Source organism: Musa acuminata, unplaced genomic scaffold, assembly GCF_036884655.1.
Source record: "Musa acuminata AAA Group cultivar baxijiao unplaced genomic scaffold, Cavendish_Baxijiao_AAA HiC_scaffold_1072, whole genome shotgun sequence".
Classification (NCBI taxonomy): domain Eukaryota; kingdom Viridiplantae; phylum Streptophyta; class Magnoliopsida; order Zingiberales; family Musaceae; genus Musa; species Musa acuminata.
Genome location: NW_027021286.1, coordinates 234991 through 256071, shown reverse-complemented (window position 1 = coordinate 256071; position 21081 = coordinate 234991). Strand labels below are relative to the sequence as shown.

Sequence of the window (21081 nt, the reverse complement as noted above, 5' to 3'; positions counted from 1 at the left end):
GAACGACTAAAAGCAAGAACCCAAGAGAACTGTCCGATATATATACACATTGTAGCATGATGTGGAGGACAGTTCTCCTCATGTTACACAAAGTGCTTGATGGCCTTTGTTTCATCTAACGAAGAAAAGAAAACAATAAAAGGAAATAAAATCTTTTACCAGGCACACGGGAAAATAGAAGGGGAACGGAAGGAATTACAGGAGATGGTGAAGAAACTTCAGATCAAACTACACGAATTCTCTTCTTGGGAGGGAGAGAAAGGAAGACCGAGGTAAGATCGCGAGGAACGGCGTGGAATTCCATGGAAGGAGCCGGCGGTACCCTCTTCGCCGGCTTCGGCTTTCTCGGAGCCGGCGGACAAACAAGAACGGGCTTGAGAACGGTCTCTTCCGCCTTTGGTGTGACGCACTCTTCCTCTTCGGTTTCGGCAGCATCGGGACGGCCTTCCACGGGCTTGTCCTGCGTCGGCGCCGTCTTTATGGGCGGAAGCAGAGGCAATTCACCTACGACGACGACGACCGCCTCGGAGCCCATGGCTGCGGAGATCAAGAACTGAAGACGAAGGCAGTGGAGGCCACAGGATTCCCTTAAGAGGGGCAAAGAGAAGCACACCTCACAAGGTGGTCAGCTCGGAGAGGAATCCTTGTGGTGGAGGAGAAGAGGAGAAGAGAGAAGAAGCTGAGCAGCAAATTTGGAGGGAGAGGGAAGGGCGAAGGAGTTAAATACGGACGGTGACAGAGGAAAGAGAAAGGGGACGAGGTGCAGCAGATCACAGAAGCACGAGGATATATATGTCATTTGCCTCCGGAGAAAGCATTAAAAGGGATTAATTGCGGCATTAAATTGCGCGCGCCCACGTCATCCCCAGAGAGATCTAATACGATAACGCCAGTAATGGCGGTGACGAACAACCCAATGACCCTCCAATTCTGAGAAAACGACAAGAGTGCCACTCCCTCGTTGAAAGTTTCAATGATTCGCGTTCCGCACCTCCGGGCGGAGCGGTAGGCAAAGGCTGCTCGACCCACGTGGCTTTTGCTGGGTCTGAGGGGTCTAAGCCTCCTCCTTAAGATTAATCCACCCCTTCCTTTAGTGAATTACAAGTGGTGGGACGAATACTGCCCTCCATCCATCATGCCTCAAAGCTCCCAGTGCAATAATCTGAATGATTTAGATCGAGAAGAGACATGACCCCTCAGATGGTGGTGTGACATTTTACGCATGAAAAGCTTAATCTGGAAGAGGCATGACTTCGTTGTGCTCAAGTCAGAAAGAAAGAAACACCAAGAAAATCTATGAAGGGAGCAAAGGCTATTTTAGTAAGTTGACGAGGCTGCACAAATGATGTGTTCATGCAAGCATAGGAGTCACCGGAGGAGTATACTGCAAGAAAGGAAGCATATGGAAGTTCCGAGAGGATTCGTGGTGGCGAGGGCAGTTCAGATCTGTTGGACAAGAGAGAGGTGAAGCAGAAGGAACACCACTTTTGGAGTTTTCTTTCAGTCCGCTTCCATGTGGAAAGCTTTCACCCCAATAATGCCAACTTGAGGACACAGCATGGAATGAACCTTCACGAAAGCAGCTCAGGAATTGTCTCTCTCTCTCTCTCTCTCTCTCTCTCTCTCTCTCTCTCTAAAAGAAAGATCAGCAAATTAAATCAATCACGAACAAGGTAGCTTCGTATTCTATAATTCATGGCAGGTGAGAGAGACTCCACAGAGCACTCACTCTCTCTTTGGCTCTTGTATTGTACAGAGTGAGTGAGTGAATCCTCCTTGCATGTTCTGGCCATCACCCACGCACATGGAGTGGAGTAAATGAATGGAGAACATGGGAACGGTAAACTCCCCACTCCCAAGCAACTTCCTTCGGGTGCATCCATAGCAACAATTGAAGTCACAGATCCCAATCCCCACCCCCCTCCATCCTTATCCCAAGCCACCAAGGACATTTATTCCCAGGTACTCTACTAGTATATTATGTCTCGTGCTAGGACAACCCTTGTCTCCTACGTAGCCAATTCCTCAGCCTTCAGGGCCAATAGACTGTGAGAGTAGACAGATTGAGGTCGACACCCGCACACTACTGGTTGTGTTGAATAACTCATAGTTTGCAACTAAGAAGATATTGTTGATAATTCTACTAATCAAGTACATGTTCTGAGCCTACAGATAATTATACTTCAGACTACTGGTTTCAGGAAATTTAAATCATTTCAACTATTTTTCACATATCAAGAGCAACTACCCAATTCCTAGATAAAACAAAGTAAAGCAGCATCAGTGTGTCCAAGCTCTAGCCTAAGCAGCAAGATGTCTCATCACGGAATTGAAAACCCTGATGCTATAATGTTGTGTTTCTCTAGAGTATGTGTTGATCGAGTTAAGAAATATACTCAAACAGGAAAAATAAAATGAGAACTGAATGATGTGTACATTCTAGCTATAAGGAAAAAAAAGAAAAGACATGTAAAAGAGCAGCAAGAGAGAGATTACCAATGATGGAGAACAAAGATAATTTGAGAAGCAAAATGCATAAAGTTTTATCTTTTTGAAACAATAAAACACATATAAAACTTAGCAAGCGAGAGAGCACCGAGAAGATGTACCTGGAGAAGGATGAACCAATCCGTTGATTGAATTCTCAAGAAGGTCGGGAACATCAGTGTATCTTCTGTAAATAATTGACCTTTTAGTTCTTTCATATGGTTGTTTGAGTACTTAGTTGTTCTAACTAAAATGAATTATGCACTTGAAAGAAAGAAAAAAAACTATCTAATGACCACATTTTCAATGTTTTCGATGTCACGTATAAAATTGACAAATTTAACAATTCTCTTTTAAGCAAATTTGTAAGCTTTGCTGCATTTTCTTTCGATTTGTGTTGTTCTTGTCACCAACCAACCCTGAAAAACACTCCTGAACTGTCTAAACACACTTAATATGAGACTATGTTTTGGTGCCACTAGTTTATTTCAGAAAAGTTGTAGGTTTCATTTTGTTAACCATGCAGGATATAATTCTTGCATGCATATTCATTTCGAACATGACAGAGGTGCATGGGATCAATGAAAAAGATAGGTTTGGTAGGCCATTAAGTGTACAATCTGTTTGCTTGGAAGCATGCAAGTATTTTAGATGGTTTTCAGATCCCAATGAGATTTATAATGGGAGAAACTATTCTTTTGTCCTTTCTTAGACTCTTTCTTGTGCAGGTGATCAGAGTAGTTCTAAATAAGACAATGGATGAGAGTGACCACCCATGCACCTGATCCATAATGCACGGAAATTCTCATCAACATTAGATGCTTTCCAATTCTGCCATGGTGTTTATATCCCAATGATCAGCTACACCATCGGGTAACTCATGCTTTTTCACCCTTAAGACACTGATCTGAGACTAAGATATCCTACTTGTTAATTAATGCTGGCATCTTTATTGACATTGATGTAATTCTCAGGCTAACCAATCAGATCTACAGGTCATCAAACTTTTTTCTGCATATCTGCAGATGAAGATTCTTTTCTGGACATAGACAATGTCTTACAAATTGTTCTGTTCATAATTAAAGAATGTCAAACAAGTTGCAGACACAGACAACAAGTGTTTTTTGTTTACAGGAATGCTATAATTAAAGAATGTCAAACAAGTTATCAGCAAGTCATCAGCTCACTAAAAAAGAAAAAAAAAATCATTCATATGTGTTCCACTACTTGTTATCTGCTCAGGCTTGGGAATCTTCAATCAGTTAGTTAACTACTAAAACAGGTGGACCCTTAAACCCTGGAATCCCAGGTCGCAAAAAAATAACTTTACCATTGTACCAAGGCCTATCCTCTAGTTAGTTAACTACTATAGAGGAAAAATAACGAAAAAAAATAGATCCATAAACAAGCTCTGCAATGCTTAACTATGAATTTAGCATGGATGTGTTTTCTGTATGTTGAACAAGATGAAGAACCATATAGAGTATGCAGTGAAATTATAGTCTCTCATTGAACTACTGATTCTGGCCCAGATGCAATGGCATGAAACTAATCAAAAGAAAATTTCGTGTGGCACTTGGGTGGTCACAAGAATGCCATGGTGATAGTTTTGTCTTGCCAAAAAACTCTGGGTTGGTTGTCAACCACTGTCTCCAGAGATGCAATCTGTGCAAAGTACTTAATTAATCATGTAGGCATACAAGGGGGCAGACATGCTTTGCTGTAGGATCCCGATGGCTTTATCTCAATTAAAAAAAAAAGGGTTTGTGGTACCAATGGCACGTCCTTACCACTTCCAGTTCTCCCAGTCAAGCATTGTGTGATCTCTTTGGATGAAGTTTCAAGGATCCTAACCTTCCATCATGCAAAATATATAAACTATCACATAGAGATCCCCATATGAACAATCCATTTCTATTAAGGAACTAAAGAAAGCAGTTCTCCCAATGGCACGTCCTTACCACTTCCAGTTATCCCAATCAAGCATCGTGTATTCTCTTTGGATGGAGTTTCAAGGATTCCAATCTTCACCATCAAAAATATATAAACTATCACATAGAGGTCCCCATATGAACAATCCATTTCTATCAAGGAACTAAAGAGGGCGGTTCTTTCGATTTCAGCCCACTGCACATCTGTGCTGATTTAAGTAAAAAAGAAACCTGTTTTTTTTTATACATGACAATACTCGTAAGTAGATGTTGGATTTTGATTTTTAAAACTGTAAAAGTAGAAATTACCAAAAGCAAAGAAGACTCAGAACTGGAAAATAAAGCTGCTACAGAATGACACTTGATGTCTGATGGTTTCACGCACATGGATGATTAGTACAATCTCTGTTCCACCAGCCAAATTTATGATGTTTCCTATATGGTTTTACCTAAAAAGAATCAATATAATTTGTCAAGAGAACAGTAATGAATGTAAATGTTCTCAGCCATTATTTTTGCCTCTGGTCATAGTGGATGGAAATTTGTAATGATTCATGAGTTTAACTTAGATGTTCTTTCTTCTTTTCTTTTGATAGGTAACTTGGTCATTTGAAATTGCAAATAATTGATTTATATTGCATCAATGTTTGGATGAGATTCTAGATCATAAATTCTTTCTCGGTTCGATCATGATTAATGGAAATCTTTTGAATAAAATGAATGACTGTAGTAAACATTAGTGCCATCTATTTTCAATGCAAGGTGAAGAGGAAGAAGAAGATACCAAACTTACTGGATCAGACTATTATGATATATTAGGACATCTAAATAGATCAAATTTAGTAAAGATTGAGGGGCCTGTGCCACTAGATTCATTCACGGATTTCCTAAAAGGTGAAACCCAATCCAATTTGGCCCATTACAATGGATTAAGAAAGCTAGATCGTTTGGCAGATTGGAGGCTACATGTATCATCCAGCCCATGAGAGACAGACAAATTCCCAAAAGATAAGGTCAAGTAGGCAGGAATCAATATTGGTAGGCAACATTCCTATCATATAAAATTGTCATATTTAATTCTACCACAGTTGACAAGAGGATTTTATTCTAATACAGTCAACAAAGTCATCCATTTTATAAATCAACACTACCTTCTTGACATCTAATCAAATATTTTCAATTCCATAATTCCAGTGACAAGTTTGACAATTAATTTTTATTTTGGTCAATTGTGTCCAATAGTGAACACATTCATCATGGACCCTACTTATCAGTGACATATTGCACCAACAGTAGAGCATCCCAATTCAATTCAAACTCTTCCACCTTCTCCTCTCCCCTATTCGACCGTCCCTCACCGGCCCTTCCCGGTGCCCGTGCCCACTGTCACGGGTCAACGGTTCCCCTCCCATAGCCATTCATCTTTTCCAGTCCCCCTCTCTGAGGCAGTACTACCCAGGATTAAAGCAATGGTCACAATTGCTGTTCCATAACATGAGTCCTCCGATTAAAAGATGAACATAATCACGATGACATCTAACAATATCTTTTATTATAAAACATACCGATTAATCAATCATGGAAGCGTCTTGATTCCAGCGAATGATCCGTACTCTATCCCACCATTTGCCTTTGTTTATAGGTTTAAAGCATATTCTCCAACGTCAACTTGACCCACGCCCTTTTCCTATCGTGCTAGCAAAAGGATCAGAGGGTCCAGATTACTTGACGCGTCGTGATTCGGAAACATGTATTGGTATTTTAAATAAAATAAGGCCAAGGACGAGAAGTCTACCTTTTGACTAATAGCTTTGCCGGCAGCCACTTTCTGGAAGAAGGCGCCTCTCCTGCAGTGATGCCATCACGAGAGAGGAGATACGATCACGGCCGTCCGACGAAGAAATGCCCTTTGACTTCAGCTTTAGGCCCGTCTTCGCCTTCAATGAATTTAACCCCCCTTCTGCCCGTTCTCCTCTGCTGAGCTTTGGGGGATTCGTGTTCTTTTCATGGTGGTGGTTTAGGATTGGGGGTGATGGCCGTTGATCTGTTGGTGTACGCGAAGATGGACGAGCAGATGGCGATCCAGGAGGCGGCGATGGCGGGGCTCCGGTCCATGGAGCACCTTCTCTCCCAACTCTCCCACCATCACCAGCAGTCGCCGCAGCTCGACTGCCGCGAGATCACTGATCTCACCGTCTCCAAGTTCAAGAAGGTCATCTCTATCCTCGACCGCACCGGCCACGCCCGATTCCGTCGCGGCCCTCGCCCCGCCCCGGCAGTGGAGCCAGCGCCGCGGGCCGTCGCCCTCGCCCCGGCCAAGCCGCCTCAGCCCCCGATCCCTCCGCCTCCGCGGAGCATGACCCTGGACTTCACGAAGCCGATCGCTGCACCGTCCCTCGTCGAGGCCTCCGGCAGCCAGTTCACGGCGGAGGGCTTCAGCATCTCGACGTCCATGACGTCCGCTTCCGTCACCGGCGACGGCAGCATCTCCAACGGCAAGATCGGATCCGCTTCCCTCCTCCTCCACCCCGCCGCCGTCTCCACCGGCAAGCCGCCTCTCTCCTCCTCCCTCAAGAAAAGGTGCCACGAGCACGCCCACTCCGAGCACCTTACCGAAAAGCATGCCATCCCCGGCGGCCGATGCCACTGCTCCAAGCGAAGGTAACCCAAAGCCCATAAAGAAGGAATCCCCTTCCCACCCAATATATCGTCTCACGGCCATCAACAATACCAATCCGAAACAGTTCTCTGAACCAAATCGGGCGTTACACGCAGGAAATCGCGGGTGAAGAGAACGATACGCGTGCCGGCGATCAGCCCGAAGATGGCCGATATCCCACCCGACGAGTACTCGTGGCGGAAGTACGGGCAGAAGCCCATCAAGGGATCCCCTTACCCGAGGTAAGCATCTCCTCCTCGTCCGCCCCCTCCTAACCGTCCGATGCAGATCGTGCAGCTAAAATCCTTCTCTTCCTCCATTACAGGGGCTACTACAAGTGCAGCATCCTCAGGTGGTGCCCGGCGCGGAAGCACGTGGAGCGGGCGCTCGATGACCCGACGATGCTGATCGTGACGTACGAGGGCGAGCACTGCCACGGCCGCGGCACCGCTGCGCCGCCCGAGACCGCCGATGCTCCCGTTGCGGCCGTCTGATGCACGAGACCGCTCCGTTTCCTCCTCCTCTTTTAAATCGACTTGTAAAAAGCCGGAAAATTCAAAAATGTTCGAGAAATTTGACGCGGTCGAATTCAGATCTCAAAATTACTTTTACGCCCAGTGCTACTTTTACGTCCTATTTGGTGAAAATTACGCTGCGCAGGGGAGGCATTCAACTTGGCAGACTCTCTGTGGATGTGGAATACATGGTTATAAATTGGGGTGACAATATCTATTATCTGAAACACACATCTTTGATGTATTTTAGTGTTTGCCACTTGGTTCATATTAATATGATCTATGACATTTGCCTGCTAATTGTGACATGGATAGAGTCAGCTTATAAAGTAATTTCATCATGTCACTTCAAAATAATAGTAATGAAATCCTATGACTATGTTGTGTGTTGCCTCTGCCTTTAATGGTGCAAGCACAGCAATAATTCCACAGGTGATGCACTGAATGAATGATGCACCAGAAGTCCAAGGTGGTGTCTCTGCATGCCAGTTTGGCTGCAGCTGGTGATGGGCACATCTACTGGATGTTCTCAGGTGAAGAAACTGAGTGCTGGGTTTGCATTTGTGCTGGTTCAAGACAACAGATAAAAGCCATGCTGCTAGCCATTCTATTTTGACTCCCAGGTTTGAAGTGAAGAGAATTCAGTGGTTCAGCAGTCAACATCTCATTCTTCTTCTTTGAAGGAAAGATTGGAGGAATGACAGAGAGCATGGAGTCCTTGTCTATATTGCTTTAAGAGTTTTGGTCAGAATACAAGACATGCTCCATCCACTTCATGATGCCCTCACCTTGAGAATGGTTATGGTCAAGGGAGAGATTGTCAACCTTCCCCATCATGAAGTGGATGGGACTGAATAAAGGTTTAGAAGATGAATTTGGAAGCAATATCATTATCATATATTACATATTACATATTTATCTTTAGACTGATGTCTTTGAGTGGAAAAAAAAAAAAAAAACATCAACAGTAAACCTGATTCTGAAATCAAACATGGAGTTTCTACAACTGATGGTGATCACATCATTAGTTCTAGATGTTCTGCAACAGACTCTTGAGGTTAAAGCTCATTTGATTCCCATGCCAAATCTTCTAGAGACCTAAATAAAGTAGATATCATGCAGCAACCTTTAGTAATAATTTACTTCACATGTAGTGCTCAAGCAAGGGAAACATTGGCATATGGTGGAAACTATTCTCAAACTATGATAGTCATACTTTATTTATTACTTTTCTTTGTGAGGTATGACTAAGTTCTATATTTACCAATGTCAATGAGATTGCTTAGTGGGGTGGTATTGCTCCAAAAGTCTTAAGATATGGGAGTTGACTAACTTTCCAGCCTTATGTTCTCATGAACAATGCTAATAGAACTGTCTGCATGCATCCAAAAAAGTTGCTGGTGGTGCATTAGAGTGGGCTTTCTGAAGAGGAAAATTGCAGGCATCACTATAAGTTATTGCATCCTTAATTTAATCCTTTAAAATGTAAGCCCCCTCACATAAGTTGTCTCTCTCAAGAATATGATTCTGAGAGTGAATAAACATCTAAGATGACCATTCCAAGTAAGACAACAAAAAATAAAAATAAAAATCTCATTCTGATGTAATGATAAGACTATTATATGATTATATAATGCTTGGTGGAAGAAACATCATTCCACTCATTCATCATGAATGACCTAATACGACTAAATCAGTCTACATGACCTGATCAATATTTCTGATGAGATGATAAATCATCTTGAATTAGTAGGAACATTGCACTTCCTACGCTCCCCCACCCCCCTTTGTAATCCAAAAGATGGTGAGATTGGCAATTAATGTCACATCAAGAGGCCAAACTGCTCAACATTTTTGGCGCATGATGCCTGTGTTCTTGTCATCTTTGTTGTGTCCAAAGCTAAATCAATCAAGTGAGATTGGAGCAACTTTGGACTCGCTCTAATGGAGTACCAAAGTGTTGCTATTTCCAGTTCATCTTCATCCCTTTGTGCCACATTACTCTAACAAATTAGTTCTTGTCTCATGCTATAATAACCCCACCACCACATGCTTATAACTTAGAGATGATATGATTCATGTATCTATACTACTATTATAATTATTATTAGTTCTTGCATTATTATATATATAATTTGAAGAAAAAAAGTATATATATAAATAATTTGTGTTATAAATTTTATTATATATCATATATCCCTCAAAACATTTAAATATCACATGCATCACTATTGATACGATTTTCTTGAAAAAGCTATTTTTTTAGATAATATATTTATTTTTAAATATTAAAAAATATCATTTCCTATGATAATATCATTTTTAAATAATATTATCATTATCTTTATATAATATCATTTTTAAATATTAAATAATTATCTTTAGATAATATCATCTTTAGATATTAAATCATTATCTTTAGATAATATCATATTTAAATATTAAATCATTATCTTTAGATAATATCATTGTTTTTAAATATTTAAAAATATTAAAAAAGCTATTTTTAGATAATATCTTTTATTTTTTTAAAATATTAAATATTTAAAAAAATATATTTTTAAAATATTTAAAAATAATCATTTAAATATTAAAAAAATATGAAAAAAATTTCAATATCACATGCATCACTATTTTTAGATAATATCTTTATTTTTAAATATTAAAAAATATCATTTTTAGATAATATTTTTTAAATATTAAAAAATAACATTTTTAAATATCTTTTATTTTTAATATTAAAAATTTTTAAATATTAAAAAATATCATTGAAATCTTTTTTGTTGTCTTTGTCACCTTTTATCCTATCACTCCGTCTTTACTTATCATCTCTACTACTATCCATCCTTATCATTCCTAGAAAATTATTTTTCTTAATGTCACAATACTTTTAAAAAAATATTAATATAAGTTAAAGTTTCATAGGGAAGATGTGATGGGTTTGGACTACTAATGTGTTGTGACTAACTCAAACAATAGTGTCGTGTCAACCTTAACTTGTTACTTCCACAAAAACTTTGACCTTCAATCCCACGTCACTTATCCTTTTGGTCACACCAATCTAAGAGACTTCCAATTATTTTATTTGGTTATTTAATTCATCTCCTTCTTATCTAGAAGTTGAGATGGAGACACCTCATGGCAAGAGCTTGAGATGTGTTTGATCCAACTTGCCACATTATCAGCATAGCATATATATATGTTACTACATCCTATTTTTTTATGAACGTAAATTTCAATATAGCCATATATATATATATATATGTATGTACATGTGAGTCCCAACATTTATCTTTTCACATGAATTGGTATTAGAAAACTCATATTTATTAAATAAATAATAAAATATTTTTGATATACTTCTTATCCATTTTGGATGAATTCGTATGACTTTATTATTATTTTAATTCTCGTAATATGAAATCAAATATGCTTTTCATATGTAAATGATAATAGAAAGGTAAGTAGTTCACAGAGTTTGGCAGGCAAACTCCCACATGAACACTCCCAACACACAGCTTTCTTGGCCTCCCAATCCAACCAAACTCTCCCACAATTCCCAAAGCCACCAGCAAACATAAAACCTTCTCTCTCTCTCTCTCTTCTTCCAATAATATATATATATATATATATATATATATATATATATATATATATAAAGACAACTCTGACCACAAAATGAAGTCAGAAGCTGTCCCCATGTCACAGTGTGAGATGCAGTGGTGGCTTCCCCTCTCACCTGTCTTGCTTGCTGCCCTCAGATTCCACCTCACATCCAAACAAAGAACACCACCAAAAGGAATAGGAAGAAGCTGCATTCATCTTCTCCAAAAGCCCTCTCCACTTTCCAGTTTCCATCCACCCAACCCTTCCATTCTTTCTTACCCATTTGTTCTCAGTCACCCCTAATCTTTTCATTAGGCCCCAACTATTTCTTCTTTTCTCATCTTTGCCACCTTTCCATCTCTCTCTCTCTCTCTCTCTCTCTCTCTCTCTCTCTCACACATCCCCTCCTCCTCCTTCCTTATCTGTCCTTTCCTCACATCATTTCCATATCATCTCAAATTCATCTCTCCTTTTCCTTCCATAACACAATCCCTCTTCTCCTTCTTCTCTCTCTGTGTGTCTATCCTTCCTTCTTCCTTAGCCTTTTCCTACCAAAATCCCCATAAACAAATCGCTCCCTTCAACCTGCAGGACATCACCACTGGTTGTTTATCCTCCTCCTCTCATTCCATTCCCAGTCAACATTGGTTTGCCAACCTCTGCTTCCCAACCTCCCACCTTTGCTTCTCCCTAACACGCGCACAGAAAAAGGCCATGTCTTTCTTCTTCTCCATCTCTCCTGGTTAGAATAGCGTCAGACCACTTCAACTCCCCTCTTGTTGTTGGTACGAGTCTTGCTCTGGGATTATTAGGGATTTTGGTTGATGGAAGGGGGAGAACGGGGGATCTCGAGTCTGGTGGCGGCGCGGCGGTCGCTGCAGGCGAGCCTGGAGAAGTCGCGGACGCTGGGCGCCGCCCTTGCCCGCGCTGGGCCCCGCCTGGACGAGATCCTGCAGCGGCTTCCCTCCCTGGAGGCCGCCGTCCGCCCGATCCGCGCCGACCGTGACGCCCTCGCGGCCGTCGGTGGGCACATCGACCGCGCCGTTGGTCCCGCCGCTGCTGTTCTCAAGGTCTTTGATGCGGTTCACGGACTCGAGCGCTCCCTCCTCTCCGACCCCCGCGCCGACCTCTCCGGCTACCTCTCCGTCCTCAAGCGCCTCGAGGAGGCCCTTCGCTTCCTATCCGACAACTGCGGCCTCGCGGTGCAGTGGCTCGACGACATTGTGGAGTACCTCGACGATCACGCCCTCGCCGACTCGCGCTTCATCGAGGCCCTCAAGACCTCCCTCGCCTCTCTCAAGCTGTCCCCTTACCCGCTCGACGGCGGCCTTCTAGCGGCCGCCCTCGACAAGCTCGAGTCCGAGTTCCGCCGCCTCCTGGCTGAGCACACCGTACCCCTTCCGATGCCCTCGGACACCGTGGACGCTCCCACCATCGCCCCTTCCCCTATCCCGGTGCCCGTCATCAACAAGCTCCGCGCCATCCTCTTGAGGATAACGGCAAACAGTCGGCTCGATCGCTGCATCTCGATCTATGTCGATGTGCGAGGGTCCAATATCCGCGCCAGCCTCGGCTCGCTCGACCTCGAGTACCTCGAGATCACGCCCGCCGAGTTCAATGACGTGCAGAGCATTGAAGGATACGTCGACAAGTGGAGCCGCCACCTTGAATTTGCCGTCAAGCACCTCTTCGAGGCCGAGCTCAAGGTCTGCATCGAGGTGTTCGAGCGCTGCGGGCCACGAGATGTAGCCTTGTCGTGCTTCGCAGAAATCGCCGCACAGGCTGGAATCCTCGCATTCCTCCGGTTCGGGAAGACTGTCACCGAGACAAGGAAGGATCCCATCAAACTCCTCAAGCTTCTTGACATCTTTGCGACGCTGAACAGATTAAGGTTGGACTTCAACCGGCTTTTTGGAGGAAAAGCTTGCGTTGAGATCCAGAATCAAACCAGGGATCTTATCAAGAGATTGATTGATGGGGCGTGTGAGATCTTTTGGGAGCTTTTGCATCAAGTGGAACTACAAAGACAGATGCCACCTCCCTCGCAAGGATCTGTGCCGAGGTTGGTGAGCTTTGTCACCGACTATTGCAATAAGCTTCTCAGTGAGGAATACCAGCCGGTTCTTACTCAAGTCTTGATCATACATCGGAGCTGGAAGCAGGAGAAGTTTCGAGAGAGGCTCCTAACTGATGCAATTTTGGACATTTTTAAAGCCCTCGAGACGAATTTTGAGACTTGGTCCAAGAGCTATGGGGACACAATCCTCTCCTACCTTTTTGCTATGAACACGCATTGGCATTTCTACAAGAATTTGAAGGGGACAAAGCTTGGGAAGCTGATAGGTGAGGCAAAGTTGAAAGAGCATGAGCAGTACAAGGATTATTATGCAGCAATTTTCTTGAGGGAAAGTTGGGGAAAGCTTCCATCTCTGTTGAGTAGGGAGGGGTTGATATTGTTCTCTGGTGGTAGGGGCAAGGCTCGAGATCTGGTGAAGCAGCGACTGAAAGCATTCAATGCATCCTTCGATGAGATGTATCAGAAGCAGTCAAATTGGGTTATTTCAGACAAGGAACTGAGGGAGAAGATATGTCAGTGGATAGTGCAGACCATTGTTCCTACTTATCGGAGCTATATGCAGAACTATGGGCCTCTGGTGGAGCAAGATGCAAGTGCAAGCAAATACGCAAAGTACACTGCCCAAAGCTTGGAGAAGATGCTTGGTTCTCTTTTCCAGCATAAACCCGGAAGAACGATGAGTCTTAACATCAGGCACTCAAACGGAAAGTTGAATAGTGTAATGACCAACCTGTCACGCTCTGCCTCAACTGTGAGCTGATGAAGCAATTTCTGCCATTTAAGGCGAAGGGGAAACAAACCTGCATTATCCACAGATGCAGCTGTAGAAAGTATAAGAGGCTGGTCCACAGTAGTTGTTGTTAGATTGATGAACACATCACAGACGGATGCTTGAAGAAGCAGCACAATTTTGGTGGCTCGATGTCACAAATGGCTCTGACTAATGTATTATATTTGATAATTGGGGATAGGAGAGCCACCGACCGTGGAAGCTGGAAATTAAACATGCGGCATCCAAACTAATACATAAAGAACAAATATGATGAACGGTGCATGGGATTAGTTCCTTGGCACACTTTTAGTAGAAGTTACTTCCCTATACTACGTTAGAGGTCCTTTTCTCTCTCAATATGCATTAAGTTTCCTAGCATATTCATTTTAGGCTTGAGGTTGGAGGAAACCAAATATGCAGTTTGTTGCTTCTATATGTAAAGTTTGTCTATAAAGGTGCATATGGTGCTCTTGTGTATTTGTTTTTTTCTTTTTTGTATTCTTCAACATTCATGTTACCAAGCTGCAATATGGTAAGAGTTAGGTAAGATGCATACTCAAGCAGAACAACTTGGACTAATAGTCATCAACATAGAATTTTCTTGTAAAGTTATGATGTTTTGGCTCACATCATTTCATAATTTTGAATGTGCTCTCTTTTGCTTCAGAGGAAACATATGCTATCAGTTTTGCTTCTAACTTGTACTTTGCATTCACATGCTATTGCAAATGACTATTATTGACTCGTACCTTAGTTGTGATGGTACTCAATATTTTTATCTGTCTGAATTGCAATGCATATCAAGATGGTCTTAGAAGAGATGGTAAGTAGTTCATGATGTGAAGTTCAATGAGCACAGAAGATTGATAATGCTATATCATCGGAGCTAGGGAGTACATGTTGTGTTTATCTGATGCTCATGTTGATGATTCATGCTTAGATCAAAATGAATGCACATTTGAAATTCATCAATACACATGTTGCATCCCAAGTCCTGTAACCTCAACATTTCCTCTTTCTTCTCTTGCTTGAAATTCCTGAAGTAATCATTGTCCATATCCTTAGTTTGATTTGCCTTATTTTATTATAGTGTAATTAACATATCATGAGATGTACTACATGATTCCACAAGTGTTTTAGTTGCTAGTAGAGATCATCTAAGCAAGGTTTAGTTCTCCACATTGAAGATCCCTCTTATCTTGATTAGACCTTTCTGAAGGGTAACTACACTTTAGGTTGAGCAAGTGTGACTTACTTTTGAGTTTTGAGTACCTCCATTTGGTTTCTCTCAAAAAGATGTCAAAGACCAACCATTGCAATAACTATTCTGGTTTCCATGCTAAAAGGCCTGTAGACATTCCTTGGTAGCAAAACAAGATATCCATGCTGATTGAAGGAAAACAGTAAGGTCTTTTAGGTAAGTTATCTTTATTGTACTTAAGATTAGTCATTAACAAGAAATCGTTAAAAGGGTATTGGGTGCCATACTGTAGTGTCCCTAAGAGAGAAGTGGAATCTAGTAAATGTGCAATTATTTAATGACACCTACAATCTAGAGGCTTGTTATGGGACCTGGGAGGGTGAGATCAACTTCTTGACTTACAGTTCAAGGTGGACCTTAATAGTTAGAATTGAAGTGGATTAAAGGCTACTAAAGTTGGTAGTGATGCCTGTGCTATTGGACCACAAACTACTTGATTCAGAAAACTTATGTCTTTTAGTTAAGACATTTTTTGTTGATCTCTAAGCACTAATTCATGCTAAAAAACATGCATAACTTTTCAGTGACACTGGACTCAAAAACATAAATATACACTGTTACTTGGAGAAACCAAAGTGATGAGCCCTTCAACCATTTATATTGAGCTCATGAATGCTGAAGGTGAAGGAGAAGGCAATCCTCACTACTCCATGATTTCCCTTGTAACGCAAAGGACTTTGAATCTTTAATATGTATTTGGTTAATATCTACTCATCTCTAAAATCGAACACCTTTGATGAATGAATTGTATCAATTAGGTCATCATATGTGAGAAGACTTGTAGGCTTTTGCTACCATAAAGCAAGCAAAGACAACTTGGAGAAACCTGAAGGGAAGGGAAATAATCTGAGGCAACCTTGATGAAATTGCTCAGATGAAATCTCATGCAGATGTATAGATTTGGTTTTTTGGTGGTTTCTTGTCCTATTCTCATTACAAATGTGCCATATTGATTGATCAATGAAATCTGTGGAGTAACATTTTCTTTTTATGAATTATAATGTTGACAACAAGCTTACATGGCATCGGAACTACAGCATGACAAATTCATGAACTTAAAGAGTGTTGCCTCTGAAGTTGGTCATGACCCTTATGCCATCAGTATGTGATTCATAACTTTTGTTGTTGATGGCTTCAATCTTCTGTTTTGTGATTTTTGGAAAGAGTTTATCATGCAATCAGAAGGTGTTGTATGGCTAATATTGTAGAAAGCTTCAAGCATCTATCTTGTACCAAAAACTTGTGATTCAAAAACAGTAAACTTTAATTGATTCAAAGCAAACTAATTGTATAATTAATTTTCTTCTATTGATAATTTGGTTTCAGTCTACTCTCTTACTGGTCTTAGCTTGATCTCAAAATATGAGGCAAGCTGAAGATTAAACTGAACCAAATTGACTGAAAGGACCTGTACAGAAGAAGTTGAATTCAACTTCTATTCAGTCTTTTTTTCTTGGGTAAATGCCTCCTTTCTTTCCTCCTTGTTGAAATGTCCTGACCAGACTAGCAGTTCTAATCAGATATATTTCTCCTAGGATTTCAATTATGTTCACAAACTTTGCTTCAAAGATTTTGGTTTGATTCAGTCTCAAGATTCTGAATTAACAAGTTCTGTGGATATCTCAATGTGCATATATAGGAAAACACCATTATGGATATTGGTTTATTCTGTGTGGTTAGAAATAATTAGATTGATTCGACATGAAACAATTGATAATTATGTAATCAACTAAGACCAATCTAAGAATCGGAACATTGCATCACATCAGAGTAGAGAGATTGTTTCTGTAACTCAAACTCGAATAACTTAGATTATAAAAGTCATTCTATCAATATGAAATCTCGAAGCTGGTTTTCTTGAAAGCTACACTTTGAATGTCCCTCACCCACTTAACAATGGCAACTTACAATCCCTCCGATCAAATCTTTATCCAATCTCGGAATTGACTCGTCCTATCTTGTGCTCTTTGGTACTTATCATATGTCTGTCGTTGAAGTTTTTCGTCGCATGGAGATGAAGTGACAGTGATTCTTTAACCAAAGAGGTGACATTCCAACAACCGTGCATTGAACGCTCATTAATGAGTGGCTCCATTAGGCTGTGAGGGAAGCCTCCGCTAAGTTTTCCACGTCCTGCCATTGGAGCATCTGCAAGTGAAACAAGAAGAAACTCACCGTATTCATCTTCTTCTCTGCAACACTTGGTTCTTTGTCGTCACCCACCTTGTCATTTCCTCTCTCTTTCTCTCTTTCCTACCAAAGTATCTCTTTGGTTGATCCACTCACAGCTTGGTCTTGTTCATCATCCTCCCTCCATCCCACGATGGTGTTTCCTAAGAAAATTATCCTTCCTTTGTGAACATTGATACGATTAATATTTCGAATCAATCGATCCATTATGTCGATATGAGCTAAAATAAAAAGATTTAAAAATATTCTTTATCTCAAGAATAATTCCCTCATTATTTTTTATTGTATTTCTCATTGACTTGATCGTCAGAAAAATCTCATCCGATATATTTTTAATGATATATTAAAAAAAAATTATTTATGATATAATAATTTTAAAAAATTAGGTCAGATTAGCTTCGAATTGTGATCCTAAAAAACATCAAGGAATAGGACATGCATTTGAATCCTTGGAACAAGAGAATTGGACATGTTCTTCCAACAACACCACCTTGTGCAGGCAGCATGAATGAGACATGTGGAGGAAGCAATCACCGTTGTCTAGCTAGCAAAGACAAGGCATGGAGATGGTCAAGGTGAGGATATTAAACAAGGCAAGATTGGTTGATGAGATATATCAAGACATGGGTACTGTCTGTCACACTGGATTCATACAAGATAAGGTGGGGGAGAGGACAAATGAAGGAATATTTTGGATTATGATGATGTTGTGAGGTTGCTTTGGTTATGATCCACCTAATCTCCATGAGATTTAACTGCTGCCACTGCTTTTAATGGACCCAAACATAGCTTGGAAGATCTGTCTGCCATCCATTTTGTAGGCGTATGATGGCCTTTTGACAAAGCAATGTGAACTGTTCTTCTTCACTTGGCTGCAGAAACGTACGCCTCGGTTAACAAAAGAAGACCAGTAGCAGTCAGTCAGTGATGTGTGTTTGGATACCGATCAAGTTCTTTCCATGGCAGGAGGAGAGAAGAAGATCGATGATGCACAGTGTCCTGAGAAGGCTGGAAGATTTGCTTCAGATCTATTCCACGATTAACAAGAAAAATTGAGGAAGAGAACTTGATGCCCTGTAGCTCTACTCGAAGGAAACACAATCTTTCTTTGCTAAGGATACAAATTTCCAGTCAATGATTTCTGCAAAGGTATTGAGGTATTGATTGAGTGGGTCTAAAAGAATGGAATCGATGCCCTCAGCCTCACTATGCTGCGATCTTTACATGTTGTCTCACCACTGCAAAGATACATGTCAGAAGGCATGTCTGCTTGCAGTAGCCACAGAGGAAGGAAGCATGGCGGGTCTCCTCATGTCATTTCCAGAGGATTACCTGTCCGTCGATCCAACTCTCATGTATTTTTTTGGTCGTATTCACGTATGCAGACAGTATAATAGTACGTTATGCTGTCTACATCACAGAGAGACAGAGAGAGAGAGAGCGAGCGAGAGAGAGGACGAGTTGGGTATTCATTTCTTGTGGAACGTGTCAACCCCCGTCGTCTTCCCTTCCTTTCTTCCTTCATATAGTCTCTGCTCTCCTCTCTCTCCACGCCTCCCTTTTCTCTTATCTACTTGCTTTGAGGCCCGACGAATTGGCAAAAAGAAAGCCGCTTTGCCGAGTTGGGAAGCCGGGAGAGGACGCTGCCGCGGCTGGCCGGCCGTTGACCGGCCATTGATGACAACAGCGCCGCCGGGGCTTAGCAGGAGGCCCCGGAGGAGAAGAAGAGGAGGATGTCGTCTCTGGTGCTGCCCAGCGTGGGGCTGAAGGACCATGTCAGCCTGCCGCTGCGTCTCCACGGAGAAGGGCAGGAGGAGGGGAAGGAGGTGGAGGCGGCGAGGAAGAGGAATGGGTTCTGTTTGGAGGGCAGAGTAGAGGCGGAGGAGTCGTCGGAGAGCTCCTCGATCGGCGCTGCCTCGTCGTCCTCGGAGAAGGATGAGAAGGAGGAGGAGGAGGCGGTGGAGAGCAAGAGGAAAGATGGGGCTTTTGGGTCTTTGGATCCCTTGGAAGACTCCCTTCCCATCAAGTAAGTCTCTTCTTCTCTCTCTCTCTCTCTCTCTCTCAGCCATACAAAGAAGCCACCTGCTTCTTGATCTACGCATTTCTCTTCTTAGGAATTCAAAGGTCGTGTTTTGATTTCGGTTCTCAGTTCAATCGCTCACCAGAATCTTGATCTTGACCCGACTGTTGCAGGCGAGGCTTGTCCAACTTCTTCTCGGGGAAGTCCAAGTCGTTCGCGAGCCTGTCGGACGCGGCCATGGCGAGCGCGGGGGAGCTGGTGAAGCCCGAGAACCCCTTCAACAAGCGCAGGAGGCTGCTCATGGCGAGCAAGATGCGGCGGGCCTCCTACACCTCCCTCGTCCGCCCTCCGCTGCCGCCGCTCCTCCCCTCCGCCCACACGGTGGAGGAGGAAGCAGACGACGACGACGACGACGATGACGACAAGGAACAACAACAAGAAGACGACGACACCAACAAGAACAAACGCCATAGCACTGACAACACCAACACCAACAAGAACAAGAACAAGAAGCAGGGTGCTGCTTTCAGATCTCCAAGATCCTTCTCCCTTTCTGATCTCCAGCAACTGTAGTAGTGCCCTGACCCCCAACAGCAATTAAGGGCACAAACAGCGTCTCATGTTACAAGGTCAGCCCTCTCTCTCCCTCCCTCCCTCCATGAGAGTCAAAACAAGAACAAGTAGTGTGCGTGACATATATCACTGCAAATCCAAGAAGAAATCTTTCGCTTTTGTTTTTGCCACCCCCAAAGACGAGTTGATGGCAGTGGAGCAGTCGCAATATCTCATCAATGGATCTCTCCACGGATCCTATGCTCTTGTGGGGTGTGTGTGTGTCCTTTTGTGGTTGATTAATATTTAGTAGTAGTAGTAGATGATGATGAACAGTAATAATGGTAGGAGATGAAGGTGGTGATGGCAATGGGTGGTGGGGGTGTGCTTATCCTCTTGCTTGCTTCCAACCATTAAAATAACCTCATGCCGTACCACACACCACCTGCTCTCTTCTCCTTCACAGCTGTTGTCTTCCTCATGGAAGGAAGTCATCATCAGCTTAATTTATTTGTCCCAACAAAACATCAAACTCTGTCCATTAATCTATCTATCTTTTGTACTCGATGATATAGTCCTCTAGAACACACCCTAATATCATTCCTAAGGATCCATTTTGATGGGATAACTTACCAATTAATTTGATGACATTTTGGATATGATAGTTTACTCTTCCATCTTTGATACATTGACCAAATCAAATCTATAAATATTATAAAAGTGATCTATTATTCTTGTGGATAGATAGTTCAATGAATCATCCATATCTTCAAAGTTGAGTCGCTCTCAAATGGATATCAACCAATTGTACAGTGGAAGCAAAGAGGTTGATTTCTGCTGCAGTGTTGTGTGCTGCTGTGGGTGAAGGATGAACTTAATGCACCCCTCAAATCAAAGAGGTTGCTCTCAGAGACAAGGTTGGTGGGTGTTGGATTTGGTAGTCCCCTCAATCTATCCTTATCCAATGGAGATGATTCTTTAGGTGAAGAGCACTGTTTTCTCCCTCCCTTT

General features: G+C 42.1%; 3 protein-coding genes and 1 long non-coding RNA gene across 4 annotated transcripts; 3 read left to right on the top strand and 1 right to left on the bottom strand.

The window, feature by feature from the left end:
• Positions 1-5883: 5883 nt before the first annotated feature.
• LOC135666112 (uncharacterized) lies at positions 5884-6354 on the bottom strand. The gene is made up of 3 exons (XR_010509697.1): positions 6214-6354; positions 5984-6113; positions 5884-5900 (listed from the first exon to the last, which is right to left on the bottom strand). It is a non-coding gene; the product is annotated as an uncharacterized LOC135666112 (long non-coding RNA).
• Positions 6355-6364: 10 nt separating this feature from the next.
• LOC103976840 (probable WRKY transcription factor 11) lies at positions 6365-7893 on the top strand. The gene is made up of 3 exons (XM_009392166.3): positions 6365-7079; positions 7194-7319; positions 7403-7893. Exons 1-3 carry the CDS (start codon positions 6451-6453, stop codon positions 7569-7571), a joined length of 924 nt encoding a protein of 307 aa, XP_009390441.2. The 5' UTR covers positions 6365-6450; the 3' UTR covers positions 7572-7893.
• A 3556-nt stretch (positions 7894-11449) lies between these two features.
• Positions 11450-14524, top strand: LOC135666106 (exocyst complex component EXO70A1-like). The gene has a single exon (XM_065177645.1). The coding sequence runs from the start codon at positions 12023-12025 to the stop codon at positions 14033-14035; it is 2013 nt and encodes a 670-aa protein (XP_065033717.1). The 5' UTR covers positions 11450-12022; the 3' UTR covers positions 14036-14524.
• Positions 14525-19094: 4570 nt separating this feature from the next.
• On the top strand, positions 19095-20250 carry LOC135666092 (protein OXIDATIVE STRESS 3 LIKE 4-like). Its single transcript, XM_065177620.1, has 2 exons — positions 19095-19524; positions 19692-20250. The coding sequence occupies exons 1-2, from the start codon at positions 19232-19234 to the stop codon at positions 20089-20091; spliced, it is 693 nt and encodes a 230-aa protein (XP_065033692.1). The 5' UTR covers positions 19095-19231; the 3' UTR covers positions 20092-20250.
• The last annotated feature ends 831 nt before the right edge of the window (positions 20251-21081 follow it).

Excerpts from the sequence above, each read along its gene's own strand:
- LOC103976840 (XM_009392166.3), top strand. The coding sequence starts at position 6,451 with ATGGCCGTTGATCTGTTGGTGTACGCGAAGATGGACGAGCAGATGGCG. Across the intron at positions 7,080-7,193 it reads TGCCACTGCTCCAAGCGAAG|GAAATCGCGGGTGAAGAGAA; the intron begins GTAACCCAAAGC and ends CGTTACACGCAG. Across the intron at positions 7,320-7,402 it reads AAGGGATCCCCTTACCCGAG|GGGCTACTACAAGTGCAGCA; the intron begins GTAAGCATCTCC and ends CCTCCATTACAG.
- LOC135666106 (XM_065177645.1), top strand. The coding sequence starts at position 12,023 with ATGGAAGGGGGAGAACGGGGGATCTCGAGTCTGGTGGCGGCGCGGCGG.
- LOC135666092 (XM_065177620.1), top strand. The coding sequence starts at position 19,232 with ATGTCGTCTCTGGTGCTGCCCAGCGTGGGGCTGAAGGACCATGTCAGC. Across the intron at positions 19,525-19,691 it reads GAAGACTCCCTTCCCATCAA|GCGAGGCTTGTCCAACTTCT; the intron begins GTAAGTCTCTTC and ends CGACTGTTGCAG.